This window comes from Synchiropus splendidus, chromosome 13 (assembly GCF_027744825.2).
Source record: "Synchiropus splendidus isolate RoL2022-P1 chromosome 13, RoL_Sspl_1.0, whole genome shotgun sequence".
Taxonomy (NCBI): domain Eukaryota; kingdom Metazoa; phylum Chordata; class Actinopteri; order Syngnathiformes; family Callionymidae; genus Synchiropus; species Synchiropus splendidus.
The window spans coordinates 3,929,396-3,956,502 of record NC_071346.1 but is presented as its reverse complement, the minus strand read 5'-3'; the positions used below and the strand labels follow the sequence as shown (position 1 = coordinate 3,956,502).

General features: G+C 45.8%; 1 protein-coding gene across 2 annotated transcripts in view; it reads left to right on the top strand.

The window, feature by feature from the left end:
* LOC128769392 (piezo-type mechanosensitive ion channel component 2) overlaps positions 1–27,107 on the top strand; it is a 63,936-nt gene that overhangs the window by 22,197 nt on the left and 14,632 nt on the right. For both annotated transcript variants that reach the window (XM_053883074.1, XM_053883075.1), the window contains exons 4-25: positions 1,952–1,994; positions 5,472–5,634; positions 6,872–7,133; positions 7,191–7,404; positions 11,490–11,664; positions 13,889–14,011; positions 14,584–14,619; positions 15,914–16,028; positions 16,125–16,321; positions 16,378–16,608; positions 16,709–16,826; positions 16,899–17,092; positions 17,177–17,307; positions 17,914–18,087; positions 21,173–21,450; positions 22,627–22,787; positions 22,871–23,047; positions 23,814–23,936; positions 24,019–24,219; positions 24,288–24,492; positions 24,833–24,934; positions 25,015–25,180. In XM_053883074.1, coding sequence (XP_053739049.1) covers positions 1,952–1,994; positions 5,472–5,634; positions 6,872–7,133; positions 7,191–7,404; positions 11,490–11,664; positions 13,889–14,011; positions 14,584–14,619; positions 15,914–16,028; positions 16,125–16,321; positions 16,378–16,608; positions 16,709–16,826; positions 16,899–17,092; positions 17,177–17,307; positions 17,914–18,087; positions 21,173–21,450; positions 22,627–22,787; positions 22,871–23,047; positions 23,814–23,936; positions 24,019–24,219; positions 24,288–24,492; positions 24,833–24,934; positions 25,015–25,180 — 3,589 coding nt within the window. The remainder of the gene's footprint in view (positions 1–1,951; positions 1,995–5,471; positions 5,635–6,871; positions 7,134–7,190; positions 7,405–11,489; positions 11,665–13,888; positions 14,012–14,583; positions 14,620–15,913; positions 16,029–16,124; positions 16,322–16,377; positions 16,609–16,708; positions 16,827–16,898; positions 17,093–17,176; positions 17,308–17,913; positions 18,088–21,172; positions 21,451–22,626; positions 22,788–22,870; positions 23,048–23,813; positions 23,937–24,018; positions 24,220–24,287; positions 24,493–24,832; positions 24,935–25,014; positions 25,181–27,107) is intronic.

Here is a 27,107-nt window from a genome sequence, read left to right as displayed (position 1 = left end):
GATGGCTGTATTGTTTCAGTTGCTGTAACACAAGTCCAACTCCAAACAGTCTTCCATCACTGAGAGCTTCCTAAGCAGGGTGTGGCCCGGGGTCCACATGTGGCCCTTCGCCTGCTGTAATGTGGCCCTCTTGAGGTCAGAGCAAAACTAGTGAAGAAAATGTCCTTTTTTTCTTTCCATCATTCATTACTGATTCGATTCTACATATAACTATCGAAATTTTGAAGTGTTAGATTGTTTTGCAGTATTGCTCAAAAATAAATTTCAGATTTTTTTTTCTTTAGTCCTTCTGAATTTTCACTCTAGGACCTCTAACCACAGTTGCAGGATGTAATGTGACACCTTAGAAAATGGCTTACCCACCCTTGTTATACCGTAAGGTTTGCGATCGTGTCATGCATAAAATAGTTTTCAAAAGTAGTATTTGACTCTTTCAAGATTTTCCAGATGGATCATTTCGCAGTTTCAGCTTCCATTGTTGGTTTATTTATAATAACTAAGTGACTAGTTCTGTTGGTCACGGTGGTGTAATATGTTGTCGTGAGGGTCGGGTTCACAAGAGGTCATGGCTCACTGATACTCAGCTATAAGAATGAAGCATCTCCCTAGTTATTACTGAATGTTGCTGGTTTTATCTGGAAGGAGGAAGTGGGAGTGTGTGGGCCACCGTGGGCGGTGAGATGTCAGAGGTTATGTCACGGCTGAGTCATGCGAGCTCCTCCTCACCCAGATGTGGCCTCACTCCCACTGACCTTTGAGACTCCAACCCGGCCCAGATTTAGAACAGAATACGTTTGAAGTTCATCTAATGCAGGGGTTCTTAACCTTCCTGATATCGGGGCCCACCTCTCCTCAAACAAAAGTGCCCGGGGCCCATTCAATAGAACGGATTGATTCCTCTTGATTTCATTTGTGATCAACAAACATATTTAACCTACTTAAATGAAAACAAACCAAAACCTTGTGATGTGACATGAAACCACGTGATCAATGCAAAGATATTTGTTTTATTTGTCATCGAAAAGTGCTGCCAGCTGCAGAACCTGGTGCAAGTCATATTCATCAAATTTAGTAAGAAAAGTTAAGAAAAAAATACTCTAAAATTGGAATAAAATGAACAAAATAAATATAATAACACCATGTCTAAATAACATCAAATAAAAATAGCATATTTTATTTAAACTCCAAAGAAGATATAAGTGAAGTGTAAATAGAAGTATCGCCATTTCAAAACTGCTTCAACAGTTGCTCTCATGAACAGTTTTTACTGTTGGGGGAGGCATCGCCTTCTTTATCATTTTTTCTTTTCAAGAACTTCTCCATAGTAACTATAAAAGATTGTCAAAAAAGGCTGTCAAGTCAATTCAGTGACTCACTACTGCCACCATACGTGGCTCATGTATTAAAACTCGCGACGGCACAATCTCAAGCATCTGTTCCAAGCTTGGAGTAGAGCTCCGGAATAAAAGCCTTGAAAAGCTCTCGCACATTTGGGGCCTTTCTCCTCTGTGAAACCACGTCAAACAGCCCAGAGCAGATCAACTCGTCTTGATGATCAGCTGAGCCCAACTCTGATTTATGAGGGAGTCACACGCTGATCTTTTGTTTTCCTGGCAGCACAACAAAGTGCCGGATCATCTTGTTGAATACCTGGAAATCTCTGCGCGCTCTTGAGTGACGTTCAGGAACACTTCAACCTGTCCTGACTGCTCTCGCGCAGCATTCTTGATTCCACGTTCCAATGTCGTCCCGACTCTCCAAATCACATAAAGAGGGGCCTGAAACCGAAACTAGCTCTTTACAAGCCGAATGAAATTGCTCTGGTTTTATGAAGACGCTGAGTGGCGGGGAAATGATTTGTTTTTATTAACTCAGTGAGGAGTGTAAAAGAATATGTTTGTTTGTCCAAATACACTAGCAATGACTCACTCCATCTTTTTATGATTCTCAGGTTCCAGATGGGAGAAATCCATCCGGCAAATCGGGTTTGAAAGGTAAGATGATAGTGCCAGCTGCGTGGAGAGCCTTACGGGATAATAATGGTCTGTGAGTTGCCGCAGCAACTTAACCTGTCATCATCTTGTCTTCCCTGCGTTCACCACATCAGTGAACCTCACTGGGTGTCCTGCTCTTATTCATCTCCAACATTCCTGCTCGAACTCTGACTCTCCTCTCCCCGAGTCCAAACCATCTGGCCCTCACTTTTGTCTCCAAACGTCTCTACTCTGTTCTGTCCCTCACAATGAGGACTAGAGTATCCGAATTTTGCGTCCAGATAACTTGAAAAGTTATGGACAAAATGGCCAATAAATGTTATTCAACACGGTACATTTATTTATTTATTAAATCAAGGTGGGTGTTACATTTTCGTTGTTGATCCATGAATACATTATTTTCTTTTTACTTTTTTCTGCTTCTTTTCAATAAAATGTACTAAAAGATAGATCTATAAAATAGCACTTCAATAAATATACATGACACATCATGTAACTATAAGACAGTCAAAATATAAATGTCTAAAATGTTTATTGTACCTTGAACCTCTGTTTTATCAATTAACATTGACATGCTCCATACATTCGCCTCATTCCTGTGTTTTAGAATCCATTGTTCATAGTTCAATTAAAGTTTTATTTTCCTCTGTTTTCGCAGTGAAATTATGTTTTTATGGGAATTAGTGAAACGTGTAGTGGATTATTAAGTCAGTCGTATTGGTATTTTCTTGCCCTCACATTTCTTGGCATGACATTCAGGTTGTTTTTGTTGAGAAGATCTCATCGTTTCTGCTTATTTCACTTCACTTTCCATGTTTTTTACACACCTCAGGGTAGAGAAGGGCTGTGATGAAACAGTATTCTGATCGATGGACTAGAGTGAAGGAGTTAACATCAGGTTCCTGGTTGATTCCAGGAACAGCTTATTTCTTTCTCCTGGCAGCGGGCAACACGTTAAACGTTTCTTATAAAGGAGTCTGTCTCCACTTATAAAACTCCATTATTGCTCTGGACCGGCCAAAATTCAAATCCACTCGCAGCGTTACAGTCTGACCCGGAGGAAGATCTTTATCAGGCTCTCGACTATGACGTCAGATCAGGATTTAGAAGGACAAAAAAACTTCAGGTCCACACTCTCTTCCCTTCAGATAAATAATCCTCTGTTTGATTTTCCATCATGTTCCCAAATGCTTTGTGTCTTTTTTTAATTTAAATTTGTTTTTACCTGCTGAGAAGTTCTTCTTTACGTCCTGAGTAGTTCAGTTTTTTTTGTTTTGTTTCTGTCTCTGTTTAGTCGTGGTATCTTTATTTCTGCTCTCTGGCTTCCCACCTAACTGACTGTTTTGTGTATGTTCCTCAGTTTTTAAGCGTTGTTTCGGAATCATTTTACACAATTTAAGGATAAATATTAACTCTCGATTGACCAAGTTTGACTGCATGCAGGGTGTAGCTTGAATCAATGTAAAACCTGCTTCTCTCACAGGCTTCACACCAGTGTTGAACGCATTCACAGATGACAGTTTTAACAGCCTAGAGCGCTGCCTGGACACCATCCTGGTCGCCTCCTCAAAGAGCCAAACCCCTGAATGTCGACCCACCAAAGCTAGTCTGGACCTTCCTCCTTTGAGCTCTTTCCCTCCGTTCTCTCTTTCCGCGCCAGACGTCAACCACAGGAGGCAGCGTTGCCAATATGCCACAACTCCTCCAGCAGTCGTTGGTTTCACTGCTTTGAGGATTCTGGTCTCGGGAAGCGGCGATGGAACTTCATGTGGGCATTAAAACAAGACCGCGTACGTCAGCTGACCGCAGTTACAGAGAATATTTGATGGATTGAAATAGGATTTTCTCTTTTATTAGCGTCACAGAATCAGGCGTTTGTTTTTCTTTTGTCAAAAAAATTATTTACTTTTGGGAGTCCAGGGAAAAAACCGCCGTCCTGCGGCCCGAAACAGGAAGAGGTGCGATTGCTATAAAAGCTGAAATAGACATCGGCTCGGACGGTTGAAGGCATGTGAGAGGCTGTTAGTCATTCCAAGGACAGTTTTTATTTGCTTTAATTGAGCTTGCAATCATGACACCTCGTAAAGCGTGTCCTTGGGCGGCACGAAAGCTTTGCACTGATTCACTGGAAGCCGTCGGCGTGACATCCATCGACCACCGCGACTCACGAATTTAGCTTCTGACTAATGAACTAAACAAATAAATAATATTTAGACTTACCCACACGAAGACACAAAAGCTGTTTGAGCAACTTCACGTGTAAATACGTTCAAAAGGCAGAGCCAGGTTTCATTAAAGTGGGTGGTACTGCATATAAAACTTAAAGCCGCCGACACAGGAACAGCGCCCTGGTGGAAACAGTCCAGATTCCCATGCCAGCCTGTGAACAGGTTCTGGTTCCTGGAATGTATAACAGAGGCCGTAATATCTGTTCTCATGAGGGCACTTCTGCATCTTTTATTGGTGCTAACAAATGCTCACGTCGCTCAGGAAATATGAGTTGTTTCGTTGACAATGCACAACTTAAACTGAAGACTCTGGTTTCCTCCAACATTCCTTGGTGACCCTCTACCCCTTCAGTTTTTTGGGGGTGAAATGTGACTTTGGCAGTGGTAAAACAAACTGGGATTTTACAGTAGTTCATGTAGGGAAGTAAAGAAGAGGATGCAGGCAGGGTGGAACAGTTTGAGATGCAGCGAGGGTGAGCGAGAGAGACAGACAGTTGAGGTCGCTGCGGTGGTGTTTGGTTGGGAGATTCAAGAGTTCAAGAGATTAAGTCAGTGATCAGATTTGAGTGGGGAAGTTAAGAGAAAATGTAAGAGATTGGACAGACACTGTTGGGCCTGGAATGTTGGCGCTGATGGACGGGAAAATCACCAGTGAGGATGATGATGGAGGAGGAGATGAAGGTGTGACTAGTGAAGGATCAAGACTTGCTGTGGCAACCCCTGATGGTAACAAGAAAACAATCAACAACCAAAATTAAATTACAACCAAAGTAGCAGGCTTAAAAAAACAAAATAATCCGTGATCCACTGATGAAATAAAAAAGTAGTTTAGATTCCATAGTGGAGGAGAATGAAGCCTGTAACCTAAATATGCCAGGTCTAACATTAGATTACCGACTCATTAAAGTGAGTCATTTAATTCCGCTCTCAGTTCCCAGGATTCGTCCACTCAGATTTCAGCAAGATGTCTGCTCAGTGTCACATTAGGCTCTTCTGAATATGAGCAAGAAATGAGTATTGTTCAAGTCTTCCCAGGACAATGAAGTCGTGGCTCATTCACAGGAAAGTGATGAGATCAAATGTCTGATAAAAAACAAATCGGTTTCTCGGAAAAGCTGCTCCGTATTAGCACAGCCCAGGACAGCTTCATTTCTGGGACCCGGGTTTCCATTGTTCCATGTTGGTCGTTGGCTGTCCAGGTCTACAGCAAAACCATCTTCTTATTGGTGACTCATGTCTTTGTCTGCAGCGTGATCGGCGCGGACGCTGGGAACGGCATCCGAGTTTTCATCCCTGACATCGGCATGTTCGTGGCCGGCCTGGCCATCTGGCTGCTGTGTCGCAGTCTGGTCCAGAAGAGGCCGCCTGAGGACATGGCCCAGTACAACGCCGACTTTGACGCAGAGGAACAAGTGGGTTTCATTTCGACTGACGCGAACTGGTTTCTTTCCTTTTTCCGTTGTTTGTTTATTTGAGTCTGTCACTCTGTCTTGTTTTCATCTCTGGCTGAAGGAATCACTTCGTTATTTCAATTTCCTGTCTGCAGTTTTCTGTTTAAACAAGCCTGACTGGTAACTTACCAAATCTCTGCCAGTCGGTGCCGACATTCCGGCTGTCGAAGGTTCTGGTCGTAATTCTGATGGACAGAATTTCCCAGTGCCGCCAGGGTGGAGACGGTTCTTCTGGTTGTGTTGCCTCTGGAACTCCAGATGGTGTTGGTTTGCTCTGTCCAGACAGTTATCACTGCAAGGGTCGCAGTCTAATGTGAATGGGATGAGGACTTGCCTCTGCATGGTTCTCACTTGGAACTGGTTGGAGATGAGATCCTTCAAGTATCTTTTTTACGAGTGAAGGAGGCATGAAGGGAATTGAAGCTCAGTCATCGAGGGGAGTCTCAAAGTCTGCTTCTCCCTGAGAAAACTGCTGAGGATATCTACAACTGGGTGGACGTCCTGGGGTGGACCCCAGACACGCTGACCTCAGACCACCTTCAGAAGAGTTTCCCAGCAGAGAGCGCCCCCTCCCTTCCCTCCACGCCCGCCACCTGACCTCAGAATCTGATGGATTGAGTTTGTAGTCGACTTTTGCTCTGTCACTCAAAATAACATGACCTTTCAGTAACTGCATGGCAGCGACACTTTTGTGGAAATGTTCCATCGGAATTCTGGTCAATTCCAGCAAACTGACAGAGTTTGTGCGTCGGCAGTAATTACAGCTGCAACACAGCATGAAATATTTACAAAACATTTCCTAACTAATTGAGACGTCTGCTGTAAACATATGGGCAAAGCTTTCTGTCGCGGTTGAGCTTTTCCACTTTTCTTTTTTTGTACATTTGATCCTCTGGATCCATTCATCGCAAGAACTCGGCCATTTTTAGTTTTTGAACACGAGTTGGAGAGTATCTTGAGTGGAATAGTTCAATATTTCGCATCTTTTTCAGCAGTATTTTCATGTTTCCAAATCACAGACTGGTGTGTATTTGGGACATGAACCCCTCATGACTTTGTTTTCCGAAGAGCTGAAGATTGTAGCGTAAAGTTGAGGTGTCCTTTTTGAATCTAGCTCTTCTGTTGTGACACAGAGGTTTCAGCACCAAGGAGAGCTCTTTGTCACTCACTACCTGCACGTCTCTGTCCCTTGTGTCAGGAAGAGGAGGAGAAACTGAGTCTGGAGGACAACATCCTGCTGGAGGAGGACTTTGAGGACGGATACGAGGCCGGCGAGGACGAAGAAGACGACGAATTAGAGGGGGAAGAGGATGAGGAGGAGGAGGAGGAAGCCAAGGAGAGCACCAAGATGAAGGTGCTGCGGATTGTGGCTCAGGTCGCGTCCAAAGTGAAGGAGGTCATTGGGAACCTGATCACCACGGCGGGGAAGGTGGTGGTCACCATCTTGTTGGGGGCGACAGGTGAGTCACTCCAGCTGTTGACGTGACACCTTCAACATGTCCGATAATGTCTTCCAGGTATGATGCTGCCCTCGCTGACCTCGGCCGTCTACTTCTTCATCTTCCTCTTCCTGTGCACCTGGTGGTCCCTCTGCCGGACCTTCGACACCCTGATATTCAGCTGCATGTGCGTCCTGATGGCCATCTTCAGCGCTGGACACCTGATCGTCCTCTACCTCTACCAGTTCCAGTTCTTCCAGGAGTCCATCCCCCCTGGAGACAGTTACATCAGGTCGGTGAATCAAAATATGAACAGTAATAGAACAAAACCCTGCGATAATGGAATGAAAACCATATATTTATCTCATACATTTGGACTCCATTACTCTTAAAAAACTTTCCCCTCACAAAACTTTCACCCTCTTCCACTCCTTAACATGACTTTCACCGTGTTGCTTGGCTTCAGTGCTAGAACCACGAGACTCTGCATCAAGAAAACCAAATATAAGATGTGACAAGCCCCTCTAAAGAGTTGATTTGCTATTAAACTCTCAACGTCAACTCACCCAATACAAGGTGATATTCAACAAGGTTTATTTTCACTTTCTGCTGCCGCATTCCTGGCTGTTTTCACCCCCTCTCCTTCTGCATCTCTGAACTGGTGCTCTGTGTATTTTCGTTTTTGCGCTGTGACTTTTATCAAACATCATTAGAAAGAAGTTTTTATTCTGTGCCAAACAAATTCAAGAAAACTCTGGCGCCATGTTTTGATGCGATGAGGTGAAAGCATGACGGAAACAAGCATGGCTCAGTGCTCTGAAGGGGAGGAAGCTTTGATAAAGAAGCAAGATGGAGTGATGAAGAGGAGCAAGTTCATTCTCGCGATGGACTGAGAACAAGCTTGTGCCTTCACTGATCAACAGCTGATTTACATCAACACAGCAGGGATCAGCTGGCCTCCTCATGATGTCATAGCATGGAATCTCAGGATAATACGCCACTAAATTCATAAATTCCTCGTATTTAGAGTTCAAATTCTACAAACTTTCGCACGTGCGGTTCCAACATCCTAAAAGATGATGAAGCTATACTGCCATTCAAGTCTTGTTTTGCCTGAAAAGTTGAATTGAAACTGGCTGGAATCCACTTTTGCACTTGCCAGTGCACCATATGTGCCTGACTATTGCCAGTCTGATGAATACTGGGGCATAAATCGAGGCCTGTTCGAGGGACTGCTGTCTGGCTTTGTTTCCCCACTGACATCTTTATGTACTGAGACATAGTAAAACATTCTGCTGAGTTGAATCGCATTTCTAAAGAGTTGCTCATGTGGGAAGTGAAGCGTAAACATTGGCAGCATCAGTTCTCTTTCTCTCTGTCTCGGCCGCCACAGCCCCTCGTCTGAAAATAAATCAAGATGCAGACCGCGTACAGTATTTATCCTCGCTGAGTCGGTTTGTTTAAAGGATAATAAATATTTACTATTGTTGCAAACAAGAAGGCGCAGAAAAAGGCAAAGACAGCTTGATGTGGATCACCGCACGTCAATATCTTCAGCAGCAGCCGAGCTTTTAGGCGCTCCACTACAAGAGGTGTTTCATTATGCATGAGGACAAGCTGCTATCTGTGGCCGCGGCGGCGATCGTCAGTCTGTGGTCGCGGAGTAAAACCGCCGCGACGCTTGCGGTGCCAACGTTCGTTATGCGCATCAGTAATGAAAGCTGAACTCCGGCGCGGCTCGCATGATTCAGCCCGACACGCGGCGGAATGTCGAGAATGTTCACAAACACAAGCCCACCGCTGGTGTGTTTGCACAAACACTTTCTGTCACCGCTGGACGGACGGTGTTGATCCAGATGTGATGGCACTCTGTTTGATTCAATCTCACATGCAGTAGCCGTGAGTGTTTACACGAGTGGAGCCGCAAGCTCAACAGTCTGTCAGGATTTTAATCAGCCGTGAAATCCACCTCAATCCTCAGCACCGCCACAGTCCTGTTGGAAGGTGTCTCCAATAATACTAGGATTTCAAGGAAGCTTGGTTAGATGCTCATAGTTGCAAAGGTCAGGTCTGCGTGGGTGGCAAGAGAGGAGCGTGTCATTGCGGTGGACTTCACGGTACAACAACTCCTCAATGATCGGGGCAATTGAACAATTCCAAATAGTTTCTGAAAGCTGTCAAAACCTGGTAAATGCAATGTTGAAACCTCAACCGGCAAAAAATTTGAATCATGAAAGTCCAGTAGTGAAAGTTAGTTGTTGTAAACATGAAGAGTACTGTGATTGCTGGGCTATATACTGCTATTATTATATATTACATTATTACTTATTCTTATATATTATATTATGATATATAGATTGAATATTATTATATGCTATAGTTTCTCACAGACTGAACCCTGTGGCTTGTACAACAACGTGGCTAATATACCGACCTTTACTGGCTAAAGAGCGTCATGCTGCCAAAATATTGAGCCTCATCACATCAAACCGATGTGATTTTATTGGTCTTACAGTGCTCACTATACACTGTTTTCGCCCGCGTGTCCCCAGCTCCGCCCACAGAGCCAATCTCCTGGAGGACCGGAGACAAAGCTGCAGCTGAGACTGGCTGCAGTGTCAGGACTTAGGACATATGGGCAAATATGTCAAAAAAAGATGGGAGGAGTTGATGATTCAAATTCAGAACGTTGCCCAGTTTTTTCATGAGTCAGTCTCCATGCTCCAAGCCTTATAGACTGCTGCGGCTTATGTTTGAACAGGATCTATTTTCCTTCTTAAATCTAGTGGGTGTGGCTAATATTGCAGTGCGCTCTATAGTCCGGAAATTGCAGTAGTTCAACTTGATCATTTTAGTTTGTTATTCATTATTACAATGCTACAAAGTTGAAAGAACTTGCAGACACTGAGATGCAGTTTACCCTGGAAAAGAATGTAAGATCAACTCTGGCAACCAATGTAGAATTGCAGTAATTAAGAAGTTAAATAAGATTGATCCACGTGTGATGATCTATGATCAGCGGTTCATGTTCATTATATTCTAATGCAGCCGCAGCAGTTAAGTCCCATCCATAATCCACATCATCACTTCACTGAAGCCATGTCCTTGGTTGCTAAAGTTCCGTATCGATCTCACTGAGTTTCTCGTTCGATTGCTTCTGAGTGTCAGGAGAGTAGCTATTTACAGTTGGTCCAAACCTGACGTCGCTCCCGTCACTGGTAACGTCCAGCTGGGCTCCCTCCCTGTACAGAAGCCACTCAGGTGCCTGGTCATTGTTTGACGCTGACTGGACGAGTTACTTTGAGTTTGCTGATGCGCAAGAGCTTTACTACAGGTCTCGAGTTGAAGAGATGTCACTGGCTTTCTTCACACCAACAGCTCCTGCTGGCAGTGCAGAACCCTCTGGAACCCGGAGACTTCAGGAGAAATACTGTCGGATAAACACTGATTGTGAAGATTCTTAGTGACTTGTCCCTCCCAAGACTCTCCTGCACCCCGCGACCTTGAGCACAGTGTGTGGTGTTCAGAAGGCCTTGGAACCATGCTGCTTGTGACGTCATGTGTTGCCCGGAAAATATGTGCCATTAGCCATGATACTCTATTGGAGAAGGGTGGCATGATCGGTCCAAGTGGAGGATGATATTTGAGTAACTCAGGGTCTTGTTCAAGAGTGAGGGAAGGATGGAGGCAAGCTCTCTAGCTACAGGTGGATTTCTGGAGCTTTGACTGAAACTCCTCACATGCTTGTGGGCTCCGTCAGCTCAGCTCCCAGGTGGGGATGTCAACTCTCCCTTCACTGAGAACCAGAGACAATGTGTGACTTTTGGAAAGAAGCGCTTCCTTTATGCGCTATCTCCTCTGATCGTTCTTCACATGAACAGCCTATTTCATCGTGTTGACTTTCCACGGCGCTAAGGTATTTCTGTCTGCCGCTGCTCTGAGACTGAGGCCCAGTGTGATGATAAAAGTCACACCTCGGCCTGCGTGTCCGCACGCGCTCTCTGCTCGAACGTTCTCTGCTCTCATTGGACGACGGCCGGCCTCACTACCTGCCCTAATAGTGCGTGTTGACAAGCGGCTCGGCCTTGCTGTGTGACCGGCGCTGAGTGAGCCTCGGCTGCTTCCACTTCACTTCCCGCAACCAGGCTTCACAATGGAAGTCCCCCGTCATGTGACTCAGAGGGTCTTTCCCGCTTTCCAATATATCCACACAGATCAACGACGTGCGATGCTTGTAAATATGCCATCGTCAGTGGTTGACGTCAATGTGCTTCCTGTTGACACAAAAGAAACCAGATGGTTCTGAGCTGCACTCATTTGTACCGTTAAATTCCAGTGTATGTATCTGCTCCTTACTTCCTGTCCGTCTCTCTGCAGGTACTTTGGTATTTCACCCGTGATTCAGAGCAACTGCCTCCACACGTGGAAGCTCATCGTGCACCCTGAGAGAAAGTGGAACCACTTTGTGAACCCCATCATGCTGCTGATCCTTTACTACACCCTGGCCACGCTCATCCGCCTCTGGCTGCAGGAGCCCATCGAGGAGCTGACGGTGAGAACGGCTGCTGTAGACCGACGCCTTTCATTTGCTTCTCAGATGTTTTGATTCTCCAGGCTACGCATGAGAGTCTACGGAGAAGTGATATCAAACAGAGATATGGCTTTTAATAAAATCCAAAATATGATCAGGACTAGAAACAAGTCAAGGAACACATGTCAGCTGGATTCTGCTGTGAAATAGATGGAGATTGAATTAAACTTGGCCCCGTGATTTGAGAAACTCCATCGATGCAAGATTCCTGGACCATCGATTGCTGGATGGATCCGTCTGCCGTAGCCAGGGTGAAACCCGAGACACTGCCGGAGTCATTACGACCGAGGCCGAAGGAAGGCTGACATGTGCTGTGGTTTGGGGGGCTTTATGTAACAGCACAGGACGGACGACAGCGAAGTCGCTCTTGACATGTCCTCCATGAAAGAAACGTAGATGTGGAGACAGTCCAAAAATAGACTTCAGTCTAGAAGTATCTGGACTCTTGGAGATCAGTCATCTGGGCGGGATTCAAAGTAGAACCTGGCATGGACAACTTGTCAGGATGAGTCAGTATGGAGGGAAGAAGATGTGGAGGAATTTCGGGTGAGAAGTCTGGGCCTCTTTGCTGTAGCTGCTGCCTCCACAACCTGATAAGGCTTCCTTTTTGTGCTCTGGTTTCCTCCGGAAGGTAGCTTCAGTGAGAGTGTGATGAAGATGGAGTCTGCACCATGTGTGCTTGAACTACTCAGGTGGAAATGAATACCAGACATGTGTCTACTGTACACACACTTCATGGGTTTATACTTGTAATTCATCACAGAAATCTTCTGCTCATGTCTTCATGATAACGTCGACATGCCAGTCCCAAGCTGACTGGATCAGAGGAGTGAGCCAGTGAAAAGTAACCCTGGTGTACTTTGTCTTCAGTCCAAAGACATTGTTTCTGCATGGATTATTTAAACGGAACAGAAACAATAGCGTTCATGGGCTGGAGGCAACATTCCGTCGACCTCGGCGGTATTGGTTTCTGACTAACATCTCCGCATTAGGCCAGTGAAAGCAAAGCCATCGACTTAAAAGGGCAGAAAACCTTCTCTGCTTTTTATTTTGAAACACAAGAGGTCGGAGTCTTAAACTCTTTGCCTTGAACTTCCAAGTGTCACGTTATGTGTGAAGCTCTGGACACAGTCAAAACACTGGCTCCTTCATCAACCCGCGCGCAGGCTGTCAGCGCCTGGAGCTGCCCGTCAGGCCTGTAATGGAGTTATAGATCAGTGTTTTTATAGACCACTCAATAGTTCCCTGTAAAACTACGGGGCCGTATATAGTATTGATCCCCCTGATGTGTTCACACCTCCCACAAGAGGTAGAAGGACCCTCATATGGTTATGACATGGACATGCTGTTGACATGTTGAAGTGACTCAGACTTCTTCTCTGAATGTCTCACGGATGCCTCCTTAGAGAGGTGGGGTGCCCCCAGGGAGAACCTTGATTTTCACCTTGAAGATCTGGAGGAACCTTCTCCAGAGTTTTGTCTGGGTTCTCTTTGCTTTAGCTGCTGCCTCCACGACCTGACCATGGATAAGACTTTGGGAACTCAAGACATGAGCACAGGCTAGGTCGAAACAAAGGCAATTGGAGCACAGCATCTACTGACAACAGAGATCCCGAGGTCCCCAAAAAGTCCAATAGGAAACTAAAATTCTGTCCTCAGAAGTCATAAGATGGAGATTGTCTCTTCGGTTTAACATCTCCCTCCTCAGCCCACCTCCATGTTTATAGTCCCTGTTTGACACTAATGTGTCCTGAAGTCCACCCTGACCGGAGAGAACATGATTCTTCAGGCTCAGAGTGCTTGGGAAACAGTGTTTTTCCGAGATAACTTGTGATGCCTGCAAGTTGGGTGGCATGAAAGCTGAAGGTCACGTCTCAGTATGTCAAAAGAAATGGGTGATTGTGAAGCTCCACAGTTGAGCTTGTAAGAAGTTGGCGGACCTCACTCAGTCACCACAGCAGGTGAGCCCGGAGCGTGGATTACCAAACAGTTGTGTGGTGAAGCGTGTGTGTGGTCCATTAGTGGTAATGGTGCTTGTTAAGTCTGTAGCCTCCAGAAAGGTTGCCTTTAACTCTCCACTCCCCTCCCGTCTCCGATATCGAGGGGATCTGAGATGACCCAGGTTTCCACCGTATCTCCCAGAGCAGGACTGGCTTCAAAGTCCCGACTATCTGTGTTATTTCAGGACCACAGGGATGAGGAGCTGTGCACGGAGGAGGAGGACCTGGTCGGAAACAGAAAAAACAACTCGGCCAACAGGAAGCGGCAGCTGTGGTGGGGATCGCGCCAAGGAACAGACGAGAAAAACGTACGTCACTTTCTGTGGACGCATGACTAAAGTATTGATCGCGCTGTGGTCATGTCTGGCGAACAACACAATGGTGTTTACGGTACACAGCTGCTGCTAACTCTGGCACTGAGGGAGTTCTCATGAAGCCTCGGTAATAGCTAAGTTTGCAGTCTGAAATTGCTTGATCTCCATCTGTAGATTTGTGAAAAAGGACCTTCACTTTTCTCAACAATTCTGTTCTGTTGCACCTTCACTGCCTTCTTTAGCTCCTTAAGTTCTTTTTTGGCTTCATGTAGACTCCGCTGGTTGACTGTACGATCTGGTTTTAGCAGTGAGGAAGGGATTATTATTGGTAACATCACTGTCAAAATGTTCTGACATCTTGAAAATACCAAGCGTGAGTCACACGCTGACCTTGTCCAAAGGTCTCATCCTTAGGCTCCAAAGCTTTCATGGTGCACATGAGGGATGGTCTCCATTTACAGAGAAGTGCTGCCCTGCTTTGTTCCTGCTATAAAGAGCCCCTCTGACTTGAGCAGCTCATCGATAACGCTCCTTGCCTTGTATGCTCTTTTCTCCTGCTGCTGTAGCTCCTCTCCACCCAGGATGGCATCAGTACAACCGAGGTGGGAGCTGATCTAATGTGTCTGTCGCCCCTTTCATCCCCCAGCTCTTGATGCAAGAGAAGGATTCACTGCAAAGTGCTTTTCACGCTGCCCATCCGTAGATCACAACTGTTAATGTTTCAGAGATAAACGTTTGTTTTCTCTTCTGCTGCTCAGCTTCTCTCCAGAGAGAGAGAGAGAGAACTTCCGATGACCTTCCTCTCCTTGACTGACATCTGCTCTGAATCTGTCGCAGCACAGCGAGTCACTCAAATATTAATCTGTTACATATTAATCTCATTTGTTTAAAGCTGAGTTCGGCTGCACTTCTTCATGCCTAAGCTGTTGCCCATGTGCTGTCCATCAGTGCATGATAACTCACCAAGAAAGTTTTCCTAGATTCATAGTTTTTTTAATATTAGTCATTGAAGACAATGAATGCGTTGTGCAATGACTTATTTTATTGTTTTTACTATTTTTTTTATATTTTAAGGAAAAGTCATATTGCAATAAAAATGATATATTACTAATTAAATAAGTACATTTTGTCAATATTTTTATTAATTATGATTTTTGATAGGTATTTTTATTACTGATACCTTGTGAGAAAAGCTCATGTGGAAAATAAAGTAATAATAAATGATAAAATAATAAAAAAGTTTTTTAAGGTGATTTTAGTTTTATCGTACTTATTTGATTCATTTTAAAATCTTTGAAAATATACTTCTGTTTATACAATGCAAAAAAACTTAAAGTAAAATGTGAGCGTTGTGATAGTTTTTTTTATATCTTATAGTGCAATTAAATATGAAATTATTCAATAAAAAACAATCTAGTAATACATAACAGTGTAACACAAATGTACTGGAATATGAAACATTTGAATCAGCTTTTTAAGTGAACAGTTCCATTAAAAATGTTGAGTAAAACATTTAGAATGTTATAAGAGAAAGATATGGAAGATATTCTTCAAAAGAGGCAATTGATATTCTTGAAAAATGGTGAAAATATCACTGATGGAAGACTAAATAGATGAGAAAGCAATGCAAATGCGAGCAGTGAAAAGTGGAGATTCAGTCCTTTTTAATATAAAGAGTCATGAAATTTGTAAAATCATGAATATTGCTTGACAATGAATGAATTGAAAGGTGCAGTGTGAAAAGCAAGCGCAGCCCCTGCACTGTACTACAAAGCCTAACTGGACTCACACAGAGGCAGAACTGTTGGGCTTTGTACGACAGCCTTGTGCACCGTGACTTCCGGTGTGGTTTAGACTGGAGAGGTTCAGTTCTGGTTCTCTGATGATGATTGACAGGCCGTGCCAGCGCTAAACGGAACGTCGTTTGACTTTGTCATGGACAACGGACCCGTTGGTCTGGACTTCTACTCCACCCCGCAGTACAAGATGGACACACCTGAGGACTTCACAGGTCAGTAGAAGGTGCCGCTGGCTTCAGAATGGCGATGCAGAACATCTGTCGAGCAGCTTGTGTACAAGTCAGCATGTTGCTCTGTGCTGCGCTCAGGTGAGAAAAAGGACGAGAGCGTCTATGAAGTGTCTTTGCCACCGGAGGGTTCAGACCTGGACATGGGTGAGGAGAAATCAGAGGAGGAAGAGGAGGAGGAGGAAGATGCTATGAAGAAGAGAGGCGTCAGCGCCATGGTCAAGGTCTTCCACTTCATCATGAAGCAGAGCTACATCTGTGCCCTCATAGCCATGATGGTGAGTGCTGACAGGAGAAGGTCAGTCCATGGTCCAACTGCTGGGCTCTCCTGCAGGCCTGGAGCATCACCTACATCAGCTGGCTGACCTTCGTCTTCCTCATCTGGTCCTGCTTGCTGTGGATGGTGAGGGACCGCCGGCGCTACGCCATGATCACCTCGCCGTTCATGGTTGCCTACGGCAACCTGCTGATCGTGCTGCAGTACATCTGGAGCTTTGAGAAGATCCAGCACGTTCCTGGACTCTCTGTGGAGAAGCGGAACGTGTTTCACTCGCTCTCGTCGAAGGTCTGAACTGAAGTCATCATTCAGCTGCTGCCAATATTCTCGCTATCAAGTCTAAACTGCACCATTTTGTTGGTGGGATTTTGTCCGATTTCTGCTGTAGGTTCTGTGTCTGCTGAGTTTCTGGCTGCTGCTGAGACAAACACTGACGGAGCGAAGCGAGAAACAAAGAGAGGCTGAAGCTGGGCTCTCGGAGGTTCAGGTGGAGGAGCAGAAGAAGGGTGAGCCTCAGGATCTAGACACGTCTCCAAGCTCCCTGGTTAACAACTGACTTCTCTCTGGTGTGTCCCCAGCCCAAAAGGAGTCTGAGGAAGGGGAGGAGCAGGACCTCATGCAGGTCCTGGGGAACATGGTCATGGCCATGCTGGTCAAATACTGGATCTACATCTGCGGCGGCATGTTCTTCTTCGTCAGCTTTGAGGGAACCATCGTGATGTACAAGATTATCTACATGATGATGTTTCTCTCCTGCGTGGCGCTTTACCAGGTGCACTTCCTGGTGTCCCATTATTCATTATATTATATTATACTATATTATATTATATTGTGTGTTTATCTCACCTGTGTCCAGGTGCATTATGAGTACTGGAGGAGGATCCTCAAGTACTTCTGGATGTCCGTGGTCATGTACACCATGGTGGTCCTCATCAGTGTCTACACCTTCCAGTTCAGACAGAAGCTGTCGGACAAGGAGCGACACAGGTGAGCAGCCCTTTACTCCGAGCTCGTGTTGGTTAGAAACTCTGCGTCTGATGCTGACTGAGCTTCAGAGCTCCTCAGTGAGAGAGGAGTTCATCTCCCCTCCGCTCTTCGCACTGTTGTGCAGAATGACCGAAGGCCACAGGTGATGTTGTGTCAGACGTACCTCCCCAGGAATGTGGATGGAAAGTTGTTAACCCTTTCCACACTGGGGCGGCCAGCAGGGAGGAGCTGCCTCCTGTGAATGATCTCAGTAGTGAAAATCATTGATCTGTGTGATGTTTGTGCTCCTGGTTCTGGTAAAGACTCTGAGCGAGGCAGGAACTTGACTTAATGACATTTGCATTGACTCGACATGAGGCAAGACGATGGCCTCCTTCTCATGTAGATGAACTGAAACATGGTTCAAATGATAGTCAGCAGAGAAAGATCCATCCAGGTATCCAATGTTAGAGAGAGAACATTCACAAATTCACTGAGCCTAAACTGTGTGTTTTAGTCAACAAATGATCCCATCGAGTCGGGATTTGTCCGATCTGTGGGAAGAGAACAGTGAGCTCTGTGTTTATTTTTCCCTGAAGAGACTTCTATTGTTCTCCATCCGTGCAGCTTCAGAGACCTTGGACTGGAGAAGTTTTCCGTGTCCGAGTTGTTCACCCGGATTTTCATTCCCACGTCCTTCCTGCTGGTGTGTATTCTTCATCTGCACTACTTCCACGACCGTTTCCTGCAGCTTACTGACCTGCAGGCCGTCGTGGCCAAAGAGCAGAGCACCATCTACAGGTGAGACTCCAGGTTTTGGTTCTCAAACACGTCAGGCGCTTTTCCTGGATACTGAACTGTTCAAAGGGCCGCTGTTTGCCCCGGGTCTGCCCCTGGTCCTCCACCTAGTTCAGCAGAAACACCTCAGCAGGCAGGTGTGCTGAGGAACTCATGAGCCGCTCTACTCTGAGCTCCACATAGATGACAGAGGTTGTTGATAAAGTGGTGGGCCCAGCCTCGACAAACACATACCTGGAAGGCGCTGCTGAGGGTAAAGAACCCCGTCCAACCCGAGAAACGTCTGCTGCCTCTGACTTTTTATTCAGATCCTGCTGATTCAAGTTGATAAAAATGACGAGTCATTGGTCTGGTGGATTCTATTACTGGACAGAAGATTGTCCGTGTCCGAGTCCAGACTGCTGTCACAGGGATCAGACTTTCTCCTGTAATTCCAGACTTCTTCAAAATAAGCTAAAACTGAGAATCAATGCATTATTGTCATGGTCAGGCTGCTCAAGTCTTCACATCTACATCAGCTATATTTCCAGGATTAATGAGGATCGCGATGAAACAGATGCTGTTTAAGGATGTGTTTACTGTCTACACAGTAAAACGTACTTCAGTGGAAGAGACAAGTGTTCTGCAAGATGTCCACCCAATCAGAGGAGCTAAATCTAGTTAGTTAGATAGTTGTGAAGCTTGTTTTTGGTGAAATTAAAATGAAGGTTTAACTGTCGCCACCTATAAAGAAAATATTCCTCTTTAAACGCGAACTCCAGACCGGCCTGGTGGAGTAAACATCTCACTCACTGTGAGCTTTGTGGTGTCTGATGTGGTGTGTGTGTATGTGTGTTGTGTTTTCCATCATTTCCGTTTGCTTGGTCCATCTTCTGCGCTTCTCTGTGTGACCTGCTGCCGTCTCTCCTCCGCCGCTCTCTCTCCTCACAGCCACGCTAAAGTCAATGGGCGGGTCTATCTGATCATGAGTAGGTGGGTATCTGCTCGCTCTCCTCGTCTCCATCTCTCCTTCGAGTCCACCCTCACCTCCATTTGGACCCTTCCCTCATCTCTGTTCAAGACCAAACCTGAGCCACAAATCATTTACATTTCCTCGCTTCAAATCTTAGTTTTAGTTTTGTTTTTTCTGGTTTTATTACCCAATTTAAGAAGAGATGTATTGTAGTTTTTATCATATGACTAATTTTAGCTGTGCTTTTTCTCTGAGATAAATTATTATAAAACATGATTTGATAAAAAACATTCCCTTTTTCCGTTTTTTTCATTGAATATTGTGCCATTTTCTTGAATTAATAACAATATTTTGATAATAAATATCAATAGCATTATAAATGAGATTTTCTCCAATTTGATTCTTTATGAATAGGGACTTTAAATGACTTAAAAATGTTTTAGTTTTTAAAATTGTATTTAAAATATGTACAAAACTATAGATATTATAGATACGGTTTACTTAAATATTTAATATTTCTACTTTAGATATAATATTCATATAATATTTAAACATTCCCTCCAATTTATCGTTGACTTTTTTAATATATTTTATTAATTTTTTTTTTGTTTTTAACAAATATTTACATTTTCCTTTATTTGCTATCTGTATGTGTTTAATTTTACTTTTATTGGTAACCCCCAACCTCCTGCCCCCCAGTGAGTCTTCATGTTTGAGTTCACCCCAGTATTACTTCTGCTTTTGACGTTTGAATGATGTGAACAGTTTTATTGACCCTGATTGACTCCAGTAATCGTTTCCCAGACCCCCCCCTCAGTCCTCTGAAACTCTAACTGAATCCCCCACTCGCATGGTAGATGAGTCCCTGTGCGATGAAGCCAACAGACCTTCTCCTCCTAAAGAGCCTGATCCCCTCAAACGAACACAGCGGTCGTCGTGTGATGCTTTCTAAAGTTGCAGATCTCTCTGACTTCTCCTCTCACTGTCCGTCTTCACTTGTGTCCCGCTAACTGTACCGTGCAGCATCAAGCAGCAAATATCTCAGCAGAGCAAGTAAGTTGTGGAGCGGCTCGTGTGCTCATGTTGGTATGCGGCCCCGTTCATGCAAGCCTCACTTGACTGCTGAGCTCCTGCCATTGCCTGAGATGAAATTACAAGGTTCATTTTAGCTCCCAGCTCGGCACCGAAAGGAGATGGTTTTGAGGTCCATTGACGCTTTGACTTCACAAACTCGACTCTGCTGTTCAGCTGCTGAACGGAGAGCCGATGATTCCCATCCTCACGTTTGCTCCTCGTCTGTTTTACTCACAGTGTTCATATACTTGTGAGGACCTGCTGTACCCTGGCACTGAGATGTTCTGATCGAACTGACACGGATATTCACACAGTCACACACACGATAAGACTTGCTGCTCCAAGTTTATTTCTCATAACATCCAAACTCTGGTTTAATTCTTTAACTTCAGAGTCAGAGTTTTGGGAAAGGAAAGTTGCAATATAAATAGTGGTCCAAACCAGAGAAACCCCCACCTGGGTCTGCCCTTGGGCCTCTGCCATTTGATCACCTCGGTAGGGGTCAACGTCTCTCCTGGGTGACATTGACCTTGGGTGACCCTGCACCTCTCACTAGACTAGTCCATCATCCGCCTGCTCCCATCTTTGGAGCAACTATGAAGAACTCACCCGCTCTTCAGTATTAAAATCGCTTCCAAACTTCGAAGGAAGGTGGACTGGAGTCTTGTGATGTCATCTGTTTAAATTAGAAGCTAAGCCACTGATTTTTGCAGCAGCTGGTGGCAAATGAGTGAATTTTGTGGGGAATAATCCCTGCTGTCTGTGTCCTCTGGAACAAGACAGACTCTTTTACCCCACATAGAATAGATTTGCAACATAAGCCACTTCTTGACCCATTGACAACAGAGCGCTTGACATTTTAATAGGTTTTTATTGTTGGAATTAAAATGTTTCTATTTAAGGTCACATTAAATCCAATACAAAGTCTTATTTAGTTTCTGTCGCACATCTTTATCTGACCATCTGAAACAAAGGGGTCGAACGTCCTCACAAATATATGGACGCACGGTCCAAGATTAACACTTGTGGTAGCGTGTGTGCTAACTTGGCGCTCATCATCAGACTGGCTCATCCTGAGGGGAGTCTGGCCGACCTCACGATGCTCAGTGCCAACTCGGTGGACGCAGTGATGCAGAAGACTTCCGACGAAGAGGAGCCCAAGGAGGACCCGGAGTGGAGCGAGGACAAGGCGAAGGAGCAGCTGGTGATCGTCATGGACGACGCAGAAAGTGACCCAGTCAAAGTCAGAAACCTGTCGGACCAGAGGCAGTCCAGTACGGACGAGAGCCAACAGCGCAGCGCCAGATCGGAGCCGGAGCCCAGCACGGAGCAGAGCTCAGGTGCGAACGCCACGAGCTGTCACACACACACTGAAGCACCAGAGAGAGTAGTGGGCTGCGACCTGTCTTCAGGTGAGGGCTGGGAGGCTTGCTGAACAAGGAGGAAGTCTTGGGTTGGATGTTTAACCTCCTGCCTCACCAGCTGAACCAAAGTTGGGTCCAGTGAAACAATTGTTGACAGAGGTGTACGTGTGAGCAGTGTTATACAGCGAGCAGAGGCAAATGAAACATTTTTATGACGCCCTTAAAGGGGACAATTGGACGGAATGTTCCCGGTTTATGGGTTCACTTGTTTACAACACATTAAAAAGAGGATTAGGTCCACAATTTGAGTGCAAATCTGTAAAAGTAAATGAAGTAAACTTGAGGAATAACAAGAGCGGCAGATGAAATGTTTTCTGAATTATGGCTAACTCCGTGTTGTGGCTCATTAGCGCATATGTTCTCTTCTTATAGAAAATAGACTGTGGGAAAACTTGCCGCCAGGCGTGAGTTTGCACCGCCTCGATGACTGTGTCGGCGGTGTGTGTGTGTTTACGCCTGGTTATGATGGACGCCTGCACTCACAGACGTGTTTGCAAAGATCCGCTCTGTTGCCGCCATGTTCCTCCAAGTTCAGTGGAGAGCTGAAGTAGCGGCCTGCGATGGCAGCCGCCGCTCGTTCATCATCCTAAGCAGGGCTGTAAAGATCCACCCTGCAGATGTCCTGCTCTCAGCCAGACTTTCTGCTCGCCTTTATTTACATAGACATCTCTGTCGCCTTAAATGAAGGGGGTTTATTCCGGCGGAAAATAAAACGGGTGATAAAACAAATGGCTCTGGAGCCTCGGGGATCATAATGAGCGATAGCAGCACCGTGAATTGACTTCGAGTCCAAACAATGTGGCCTTGATTAAGACAATTATGTTGCACAGGCCGTATAAAAGTGTAAAATAAAATATTGAGTTTACATTCACAAGCTGTTAAAGCTTGTTCCCACTGAACACATGTGGAGAGAGCTGAAAGTTTGCTGGACGCACTCATGAAACTGAGATGGCTTGATAAAGATGTGCGAGTTGAGTAGTGGAGCGACACCAAAAGTGAGGAGCAGCAGAGGTTGGGGATTGTGAAGCTTTAGTGCAGGAGGCAGAAACCTCAGGAGAACTAGACTTAAACATGCCTCCCTTCTCTCTTCAGACCTGAAGAACAAGTGGCACCTGGTGGTGGACCGTCTGACTGTGCTGTTCCTCAAGCTTCTGGAGTATTTCCACAAGCTGCAGCTGTTCATCTGGTGGCTGCTGGAGATCCACATCATCAAGATCGTGTCCTGCTACATCGTGCTAATGGCTCTCAGAGAGGTAACCTCTGCTCTTACACAGATGTTGAGCCGCTGGCTTGCTTGAATGGAAGTGTATTGTACTCTCGTAATTCTCTCCTGCAGGTCTCTCTGTTCAACTACGTGTTCCTGGCGTGCTGGGCGTTTGCACTGCCATACAGGCAGTATCGCCCCCTGGCTTCCAGCATTTGCACCGTCTGGACCTGTGTCATCATCGTGTGTAAAATGTTGTACCAGCTGAAGTCCATCAAGCCGCCCGACTACTCCAGGATCTGCTCCATGGTTCGTACTGACCCACTGTTTCACCTCAGTGTCGGCATGGCTCATTTGATGGTGTTTCTAAAAATGTATTGTGGTAATGAATAGCAGGAGAGGTAGTGTGCCAAGAGTGGGGATATTATATAAAAAAGGCTTTTTCGATTTGATTGTTTAAATATTTTGGTAACCTTTCTTGTTACCAAACTTTTCTATTGGCAAACGAAATACAGATTCTGCTGGTCCCTCAGTTCAAAGCCAAGTGTGAAGCAAAGCCATCAATTGGAAATGGTTAGCACAGCAGTCACATGTTGGGATGAGATGCTGCCTCTTGTGGAATAGTTATCTTGGGGTCTAGTTCTTGAGTGCTGAAACCTTCTGAAAGAGCTGAGCCAAAAGGCGAAGCTCTGCATAGACTGGTGGATTTTTGCTCTCACCTGTCTTCAGCAAGAGAACTAGTTTTCTCTGCAGGGTCTTCATACCCTCTAAAAGATTACATTACATTACAATTACATCACATACTCTGTAATCCAGGGGAGACTCAGATTAGAACCTTCATAGTGGGGTGGAGCCAGGACACGGGAAAGCTGGAGTGTTGGCTGTTAAACCGAGTAAAAACTATATTTATAAAGGTTGTGTTCCTCACTTCTAGTTTCTCACTGTAGTGATGTCATCCAGTCATTACATCACCAGAATGGCTGTGGGTTCAGTGAGGTTCCAGAACAAACAGTCCAAGTTGGTGTCACACTGAGCCGCAACGTGCTCAGTTCAGATTTACGTTTCCTCTCCACAGCCAGACAGCTACTCTGAGGAGCAGAAGAAAGAGCTGGAGGACTCGCTGCTGTACAGCGGGCCCGTGGATCCGGCCAACTGGGTGGGCCTGCGCAAGTCGGATGACCTGCTGGGCTACATCAGGGTGAGCAGATGTTTGCAGGAAATGGCAGGCGCGAGTGTGTGTTGGCCATGATCCCTCACTCCCTCTGACTCGTCCTCTGCAGAACAACCTGGTGATGCTGGCACTGCTGGCCTTCGAGGTGACCATCTACCGGCACCAAGAATACTTCCGCCTGAGGAACAAGCTCTCGCCCCCCGCCGCCAGAATCATCTTCCATGACATCACGCGGGAACATCTGGACGACGGCATCGTCTGCTTCGTCAAATACTTCATTAACTACTTCTTCTACAAGTTCGGCCTGGAGGTGAGGTGTCGGTGGGCGAGCTCCTAACACCAGGAGATGTTCCTCACTGCCTCCTCTGCGGTTCACAGACCTGCCTGCTTCTGGGGGTCAACGTCATCGGTCAGCGCATGGACTTCTACGCCATGCTTCACGCCCTGGCTCTGATCGCCGTCATGTACAGGCGGAGGAGGAAAGCCATCGCTGAGATCTGGCCCAAGTACTGCTGCTTCCTGGCCTGCATGTTGACCCTCCAGTACTTCGTCTGCATCGGGATTCCGCCTGTGGCCTGCAAAGGTACGGAGGATGCTGATTCCCAAGACAGCGGCGAGCCGCCGATGAGTCATGACGGCAGAACACTGAGCGACGACCAGCCACCGCTGCGTGGTTCACAGTTTCTCCTGATGAATGTCGCTGACATCACTGTAATTCGATTGCCGCGGCCATCGATCAGCTAACTGTTTCCGCTGTTTGCCTTACCGAGGACGATGTGTTTGGTCGCCATGGAAACCTCACTTACAAACTGTCCAAATCGTGTTACGAAGCAACGATCCTTCGTTCATTAATGAAGGCGTTTATCTGATGAGAGCTTGTGCAGGGTCTTCAGTAACCAGCCGTCTCTGTGTCAACATTGCAGACTATCCCTGGAGGTTTCCCAACTCCTCCACCAACTCCAATGTGGTCAAGTGGCTCTACGTCCCTGACTTCCTCTCCCGGCCCAATCCCTCCTTCCTCATCTGTACGATCTAAATCCACCCCTTATTTTCAAGTGTGACTTGGAGCCCTCGGCGCTGACGGTGTCGCCCTCTCCCCCTGCAGACGACTTCATGCTGCTGCTCTGCGCCTCCATGCAGCGGCAAGTCTTCGACGACGAGAACAAGGCGGCGGTGCGGCTCATGGCCGGGGACAACGTGGAGATCTGCAGAGACCTGGACGCCGCCTCCTTCAGTGTCCACAACCCCGTCCCGGACTTCATCCACTGCAGGTACGTCATGGCACCCAGTTTCATCCGTCTAATGTGGACATTTAAGAGAAGAAGGAAGTGAACTTAACAGCGCTAATGAGGAAGGAAGTCAATAATTAAGCCGAGTGTTTCTTAATGAGGGCGCTTTGAAACTTGACCAGGGTTTTGTATGTTAAAGTTTAGGGACTAAACCGTCAACTGTGAATCCAGATTTAAAAAATGCATGTCCAAAAGTGAGCACACAGAACTAGATTTTACATGAATTTCCCAGCCCTGTCCTTCTCCCTCCTCTCACTCACGAACAAGACCCCATCATGCTTGTGCTCCTCAACACTTAGGAAGGACCTCATCACCAGCTTGGTCTTCAAACCACGTCAATAACTGAAGACTCCCTTCACCCCAGGTTAACTTCACAGCCGTAGAAAGTCTGAGAACTGCTCTGTTCATGAATAGTTGCCTGGTGATTCATTGCTCAGTTTGTTTTGGTAAAACCTCAAAAGATGTTCTCTCATGTTTCTTCAACGACCGCTGAGCTTCTACTGATGGAGCCGATGGAGTGTTGTGCTTGGCTGGCAAGCGTGTAACTGTAGAGTCGGGCGGAGCTCAGGAGGAACCTCACGCTCAGCAAACACCTCATTCCAGACCCATGAATGTGAAGCTGGTGAGCTGCAGCGCGCTACGTTCATGCAGACTACGAAGTGCAGAGCACCGGCCAGCTGATGGTGCATTCAGGTTCTCCCTGAGTTTCCTTTCTCAAATCGATGATAATAATTTATCATTTAAATGGTAACTAAATGAATAAAAGACAAACAGCAAAATTATTTATTTATTTTTTACAAACAAAACTGGAACTAAGTTACTAAGTAAGTAATTGATTTTTTTTCTGATGTCAATAAAACTGAATAAAAGTATATATTTATTTATGATTTATTTATTTTACTTGGAATTACTTTACAGTTACATTTTACTTGGATAATTTCTGATTAATAGTTCTTCAAATTTTTAGGATCATAAAATTGTAATTACAACATAAATTTTTCATCTACTTTCTACCTCTTATTAAGAAAAGTCCATTTTCTGCCCAAAATGTAAGCCATTAAAGTAAGTGATTTCCTGTGCTTCTTCCATTCATTGTGATAAGTCACTAGATCAGGCCTCAGTTAACTTCAGTACGTTGGTAGAACACAAACCCTGTATTTGAACTGAGGCTGCAGCACCTGCCACTGCTCCACCGTGCTGCCCTGATAATTCAGCCTGGCGCTGTAACACCACTCGGATGTTTCCGGTGAGAGAAAGTGGACTGCATGCGTGGGTCACATCAGGACCGACGTGAGCCGTGTCCCATCTGGAATCACAGAAAGCACAGAGCGGCGCGGAAAGACGGTGTTAGCATCCTGACCTGTCCGCAGCCATCGATTACCTGCTCTTCACATTCCACTGTTTTGATGCACAAAGTGGACAAGTCTTTTATTAACGCACTCTGTGTCCATCAACACGGCCTCGCCGAGAGCAGCAGAGCGGCTCTGCAGCCCGTCTGTCCGCAGCAGCTCGGCACTTATTCCATCGTTTCCCTCCAGGATCAAATTACGGATACAGGGAGGGAGAGAGGAATCCATAATCCACAAAAACACTCTGTCCGTCAGTGCGACTCAGACGCTTTTGCCCTGTACTCTAACTCAATAAATAGCTTTCAAGTATGGAAAAGGTATTTTCTGCCCTGATGAAGAAGGACACCCACTCAGCTGTTCCGGAGAAGCAAGCATTTGTCCACTGGAGGCCTCTTCCTCGCCGCTCCTTCCTGGTGTTTCCACTCCAGACCCTCACATGTTGTTTGGACTCATGATGAGCTCCAGAGGGTCGCGGCTTTTAGCGGGCTCCACTCAAACGGTGCACCTGAGCAGAGTGACAGGAGTCGGGTTTCACCTCCGGCTCCCCGACATCGATCAGC